Source organism: Thunnus thynnus, chromosome 10, assembly GCF_963924715.1.
Source record: "Thunnus thynnus chromosome 10, fThuThy2.1, whole genome shotgun sequence".
Taxonomy (NCBI): Eukaryota; Metazoa; Chordata; class Actinopteri; order Scombriformes; family Scombridae; genus Thunnus; species Thunnus thynnus.
This window is the reverse complement of record NC_089526.1, coordinates 24,361,874-24,368,827: the sequence shown is the minus strand read 5'-3', so window position 1 is coordinate 24,368,827 and position 6,954 is coordinate 24,361,874. Positions and strand designations below refer to the sequence as shown.

At 38.6% G+C, this 6,954-nt stretch overlaps 2 protein-coding genes across 2 annotated transcripts; one reads left to right on the top strand and one right to left on the bottom strand.

The window, feature by feature from the left end:
* The first annotated feature begins 746 nt into the window (after window positions 1-746).
* hint3 (histidine triad nucleotide binding protein 3) lies at window positions 747-4,020 on the top strand. The gene is made up of 5 exons (XM_067602204.1): window positions 747-921; window positions 1,457-1,574; window positions 1,872-1,941; window positions 2,380-2,506; window positions 3,013-4,020. The coding sequence occupies exons 1-5, from the start codon at window positions 784-786 to the stop codon at window positions 3,058-3,060; spliced, it is 501 nt and encodes a 166-aa protein (XP_067458305.1). The 5' UTR covers window positions 747-783; the 3' UTR covers window positions 3,061-4,020.
* Window positions 4,021-4,155: 135 nt separating this feature from the next.
* Window positions 4,156-6,653, bottom strand: si:dkey-29b11.3 (actin-binding Rho-activating protein-like). Its single transcript, XM_067602203.1, has 2 exons — window positions 6,404-6,653; window positions 4,156-5,937 (listed from the first exon to the last, which is right to left on the bottom strand). The coding sequence occupies exon 2, from the start codon at window positions 5,897-5,899 to the stop codon at window positions 5,372-5,374; it is 528 nt and encodes a 175-aa protein (XP_067458304.1). The 5' UTR covers window positions 5,900-5,937; window positions 6,404-6,653; the 3' UTR covers window positions 4,156-5,371.
* Between the last annotated feature and the right edge of the window lie 301 nt (window positions 6,654-6,954).

Below are 6,954 nucleotides of genomic sequence, written 5' to 3'. Positions count from 1 at the left end.
CATATGACCACTGAAAGAGGTTTTCCTCACTGTAATAATTCCTCTTGTTCATACTTACTATTAAAATATCCCCTTCAAATGCATTTTCAATGTAAGTGATGAGGGCCAAAATCCACACTGTGTTCATACAGTCATCTTGTGCAATTAAAAGTTTATCTGTAGCTTATATGAGACTTCAGCACTCTGAGTTAGTCTTATCAACTTGATATCTGCCACATTTACAGTCTTTTTATCACACAATTCCCTCTTTGTGTTTCCTTGGACAATGTTTCCCTATTGAGCAGTGGAAGTGTAATAACAAAAAGAGGGACTTTGGCACTAAAAAGACTGTAAAGTTGAAAGAAATCTTCTTGATTTGACTCACCTCAGCAAGGTTTTTTGTTTGTTTTCAAATTCAACAAAAATTAAACTGCTGTTGGCTCAAATCCAGGTCCTTTAGGGTGGCTCAAGTGTAGGTCCTTTGCTTTAAGGCAACAGTGGCCTACTATCTACCCTCCATCAACCCTCCTTCAATCATATTCAATTGAAAAATCATTACAGTTAATTTTGAAGAAAAAGTAAAAAAAGTTAGACAAAGATTTTGGAGGATTTTGTTTATTTGACATAGAGGTTAAGCTTGTAAAATGAATCCAATATAATATGTATTGATGTGAGTCGCATCGCTCTCTGGTGGCAGTGTTGTTCTTCTGCACTGCCAATCTAGATCTGCAATCTATCTGTTTCCCCTGTGAGCTCGATGACCTTCGGGATCGACTGTGTTGGTCTGACTATAGAAAAACAGCAATGGCAGGGGTCGAGACTACACAACCTGCTCAGGTTGATATTTCCAAAACTAGCAGCGGTCCATCAGAAGGATATGACAAGAAATGTATTTTCTGCAAGATTGTAAACAATGAAATGGGCACGGAGCTTCTTCATTGTGTGAGAATATTGTCATAATTAAATAATATAGTGCCTAGCCAGCTAGCGTTAGCAAGTTGTTATTAACTCCTGTGTTTTCCAGTTATCTCGACATTGGCTTTGCGAAGATGATGCTAATGTTTGATTTTCGTTGAGACTGTCAAGTTTTAATTAATCTTTACAGCTGTAAAGTGTGCCTCGTATTTTTCTCTTCACATATTGTATATGCAATGAGATTGTTGTACATACAGTATATGTACATTTTGTGTCCATCCCGTTCACGTATGTGCTAGCTGTGTCCTCTTTTACAAAGCTCAGACTTGTCTCGCTTTTTTTTTTACACTGAAGAATCCTAAACACAGTCAGTTACATTTATTTTACTAATTAAAATCTCCTGAAACACTCACTCACTTGAGGGGCCAGTATGCAAATCACCACTGGGGAGAGGAGAAAGAGCAGCAAACTGCAAAAACATAGTTAAAAATGAAGTTGTACTGAAGTGAACAGTATAGTGTAGTCCAAGTGTAAATTTAGCTATGTTTAATTTCCACTGCAGGATGAGGACATCTCATGTTTCAGAGACATCAAACCTGGAGCTCCACACCATTACCTGGTTGTCCCAACCAAACATGTTGGGAACTGTAAATCTCTCAGCAAAGAACACGTGCCTTTGGGTAAAGTGAACATTACAAGCTTTATTACTGATACCTGTGGAAAAGCTCACACTTTGTGGTAGTTTTTAAACTACTGCATGTTACTGTCAGCTAATGCATTGCTAACTCATCCTGTGGACTTGAACTTGTATTTTTTTGTCAACTATACAGAAATGACATAAGGTACAGTGGCTGCTATTTTGTGTTAATATGTTAGAATTAAAAGCGTTACTCTTTATATAAAAAAAGTCTTATTTTTAAATGGCAGTTTGCATTATGCTCAAAAAGTATTTTTTATGTTTTTGTTGTCATACCCAGTGAAGCGCATGGTCGAGACAGGGAAGGAGATCCTGCAGAAAAACAACATAACAGATCTCAGTGATGTCAGGTGGGCTACACAGTGGTACACAGCTCTTCACTCTACTAGTTAATCTCATGAATGTAGGTGCTACTGCAAGGTGAACATCCCCAAACATTTTCAGTTAAGCAGGTCAAAGGTCAGTTCAGGTTGCGGTTGACAAATAGTAACTGTTTTGAGGTGAACTGTCCCTTAAATAACAATCAGTGCCAATAATCAACACTATGCCTAGAAGAACAAACAACCCACAGAGATACCAGGCACTGATGAACATTATCCCTGTCAGTAGTACTTAATCTGATGGAAATCTTATAAACTGCTTTCTAATTGTTAATGATTATTTAACTCTGGTAACATATGTGTTGTTTTGTTGATATAACAGTTGACTGATAAACATCCTTGCTGTAAACTCATCATATCTTAAAAGAGTGAGCCGGTGTGCAGTAAAGCCTTTTCCTTTGCCTGCAGGTTTGGTTTCCATTGGCCCCCATTCTGTTCTGTCACACACCTACACCTTCATGTCCTGGCACCTGCCAGTCAGATGAGCTTCATGTCCCGCCTCTTCTACAGACTCAACTCCTATTGGTTTATCACAGTAAGCCTCCTCTCCGCAATTTACACTGTGTTCCAGTAAAATTGTAATTGTACATGTGAGAATCAGTAAGGATGAATTTATTGGTTCTCAATCCCAAAATCTTGTACCATCAGGGAGACAAAAAAAGTCAAAGACTTACTATTTTAAAATGGAGGTGCAGAAAATGCATCTTTCTCCTCATCATAAAGTGTCATATATTATTGCAGTGTGTTCAGTTTCTCTACACAAGTATATAAAACATATAGTAATAATGTTTTGGTTTATATTTCATATTAAAATGCACAAGGGAATGCAGTGTGAAAGCCAGTCTTGTTAACCTGGAAGACAGTGTGCTGCATATCCACATAGTCAACACATCATCACAGATTAGTTTGGTAATTCTCTCAGTGACACTAAACCAGTGCTTCCACCATACTTAAGTGTATCCAGTTGAAGTTTGAAGGTCAAGCAGCAGCAGTGCTATCAGTCTGATTTCTGTTCTGTCCACATGTGCTAATGTTTTGCAGGCAGATCAGCTGATTGAGCTTCTCAACTCTAAAGCAGAGACTAACTGATCGCGTGCTGTGGATCCATTACTTTCAACTTTGATGAGGTGACTAAAACATCCATGGTTCCATCTCCTTGCAGATGCCATGTTGGATGGTACACACTCATATAAAGTTGCTGTCTGTTTGCCAATCGCACTATTTTAAACCTGTGAAATATTTGTAATGAAACAACACTAGATGTTTTTTCAGACATGAAGTAAAAGCTTGAATGAAGCCAAATTGTGTCTCTTGCAACTGTACTTGAGCCGTGTCATAGAAAGGTTCTAAGATCACAAGTCAACAGTTTTTAATGTTTTTACAGAAAAAGTGAATTTAATCCGCATTAGTTCTCCACAATAAAAACGTTAATTTACTTTATGGACCAAGTGTCATACAGTGCCATTCAGATCTCTTGACTGACTGATGACTGTATGACTTAGTATTTCCATCATTTTACAATCAACAATGCCTATAAGATTCACAGGCTGTTTGATTTCCTGACATGCAGCACTGCGTTAGTGCTTTGCAGATCTGATTGTATGCATGTAACAAAAGGAACTTTAATTAAAGAGGTATAAGAAAATACATTTGTATAATTCCTATGCTGACATGATATAATAGACCTCTACAGTGATTACCTCATCTACGTTGAATCTTTACTGATGGGCATTTTGCAGTGTAGCTGACGTGGGTCAAAGCACTGAGTCACATCCTCATTAACTATTAACAAGGCTTATTCATAGTGGAAGCAACTGAGTAATCTGCTGACACTGAAAGTTAAGTATGCAGGGTATTGATACATGCCTATCTCATATTTGATTTGATCTACTGTCTAAAATTCAATAAAAAATAACTGGATGGTGCGTGAAGCAGGTACTTACTATATATTAATGGAATGTAAGGATGGGAAATCATACTGTATCTGTTGTATAAAAGTGTTTGCACTGTAAGAAATGTTAATTCAGAATAAATAATATATTGCTGCTATGATTTTCTCAGCTATGTGGACTTACCAGTATCATTTTACACACACTCTCTCTCTCTCAGTCATTAGTTTAACTACACCAGTTGGTGCTTACAGTTAAGAAAGCATCTGCAGTAACACAATAACAGACAGGATGCTGACTCTTCTCTTTCTTTTTTATTCAAGCATAAACATCCATAATACCATCAACAATACTTGTTAATATATCAATCTACTTGTGCTGATGTTTAAGTGGGTCAGTAGTTTACCTTGCCATTACAGAAGCAGCAAATGCTCTCTCTCTCACACATATATTAAAGCAGCATTTTTAGTTTATTGTACTCCTATCTCAGTGTCCTTCAGGTACAACCAAGTTCAAACTCTAATGATGTTACCTAAATTACAAAGCACACGTGTAATAAATACATGCGCCGAAACGTCCAAGCCACGTCGGATCAAGTTCATCCTATAGCACCATATTGTCTGTCACAGGCAGCCTCATGTTCTCTTTGGCTGTGGTTCAGTCTCATTTCAGCGGCTCACTCCTCTACTTTCCCTACATTGAAAAGCTGGTAGGGACATATGGAAAAAGGGTTTGCTCAGAAGAGAACAATAGGGTCGTAATAATGTATATACATGAACATTTTTCAAGCAACCAAATCACTCCAGAAAACACTGCAATGGAGGTGGGCAATATTAGATTGAACCCCACCTATGCATGATATCTGCTGTATCCCTGCAGTTCAATTTCAACTTGTGACCACCACTACTATTTTTTGATGAAGTTTTGCATATCTGCCATATTTCATCACTTGAAATATGATTCTATTGATGAAGCTGCATTTTAGTTTCACATGATCTGGCCTATTTAGAGCACTAAATGTGTTTTGAGAACTCACATATCAACATGCTGATGATGGCCAGACCTCTTATTGCTGAGAAATTTGTGCTAATTGGAAATTCTCCTGATATGACCCACATTTGTAACAGTGTTTTTAATTGTGACTAACCTACTTCACTCCATTTCTTTCTGATTTTTTACATTATTTTATCTCCCTCCTGCACTCTGGGCTGTAGATATTTCTTCAATTTGTTTTTAGCATAAAGAAAAAATGCACTTGTACGCCTACAGTACTTTCCTCAGAGCGGAGGTCTGCATTATCTGCCACTGTGGCTTTTACATGCATGAGCAAAATAAAAGCTTATTCTGATTAACAAAGGTGTCATTAAGTGAGTAAAGCAAAATTAGCGGAGTGTAATCCCCATGCTATCTGTTTACTATAGTGAGCACTGCTGTGCTGTTGCTCAATGCAGGCCTCTGCATGTGCTGCATGCCACATGAATTGAGGGATAAACACTTGTCCAAGTTTCTGGTCACTGCAACAAAGTGATCAGCACATGATCATCCTTCCCCTGCCACAGCATCTCCCCCTCAAAGTCAACCAGCCTCTGCTTTCGCGCTCGGAGAAGAATCCCCACCAGTTTATTAGAGATGGTCACATAATGCTCAAACAGTTTCCCAAATTCGACTGTGATCACTTTCCCATCGCTGCTGCTTCCGGCCCCACCTTTGTCTCTTTGCACTCCGATGTTCCTTATCACCTCGCACAGCTCCTGAACCTCCCTGCTGATGTGTGTGTGAGCATCCTTCCCCCGCTGCTCCGTCATGGAGCCCTGCAGGGGCCTTCCATAGTCATCCTGCCCCTTCTGAGGGACTACTACATTGGGCCTGGTGTCATGACTGAAGGGGTTGTGCTTCTGGTATTCCTGGTGCTCACTGGACCACTTCTGCCAGTTATCCTTCATGCCTTTTACAGAAACGATGCACACCGCAGTGTCGTCGCTGAGCTGAGCAGGAGTGGGAGCAGGAGCAGGAGCAGGGACGTTATTTTCAGTTTCCATGATGGTTTTGCTCTGGCTGTTTGTTCCAATCACTGGCTCTGTTGAGGAAAAGATAACAAAGCTGTAATTGGTAAATTATACCCTCAGAAACGTTTTGTACTCACTGCATAATAAACCTTTACTGCTTTTGATTTACTTTGTTATTTAAAAACAACTGCCTGAATGATCTGAATAGTTGAGTAGATTTTGAGCTAAATTATTTTTGTCATTATTGTAATGTTGTTATGTATTTGATATGTTCTTGAGATTGAGCTGTATAGATCTCTATATGAATCTGTGGTAAATAATGACTGAGAGTTCAATGATGACCAGCAGTTGTAACCCACAGTCCAAACAACAAACTCTATTGATTAAAACTAAATAAAAGCTATATTATTATTATTATTCTACAAATGAGTAATTCATCCAAACTACAGTAGAGGGACTGGACATCCTTCTTTGTAAAGTAAGTCTAACCTGTCAGAGATTTGTCAGTAAACAGTTGTCAAACATGATCCAACTTACATGACAACCTCTGGTTCGGTGGTCACTTCACTTGCAGTAATGCTTCATTGTAGCCGAATGAACAAAGTATCCTGTGATACCAAGAACAAATTCAGAATACGGCAACACTGCTGACAGCAACAAGAGTATGGATGCTTTTCTGTCCCGACTGAGGCGAAACCAGTCTGATTGACATCTGTCTCGGCCAGTGGGCTGTAAGGGGACAGCCAATCACAGTCAAGAGAAGGTGGACATCACAAGGTGTCTCTGAAGTAAAGCAGATTACAGATAGCAGAGGAGAGAGGAGTTTATCCACACGCAAATACAGAATAGTAATCTATCGATGACAAATAGTTGCTAATACATGACATATTAATTAATACACTAAACAAACTACAAACATCGACAACGTAACCAACGATATTAAAATTCTCAAAATAACAGCCACTTGTGTGAACACTTGTATAAAAAGGGCACATAAAAACCAAAACATTGCACAATTAAATTTCAGGTAATTTACTATATTAAACTGGAAGAGAAATACCTCATTCTTCTGCCATTTATGGTGATTT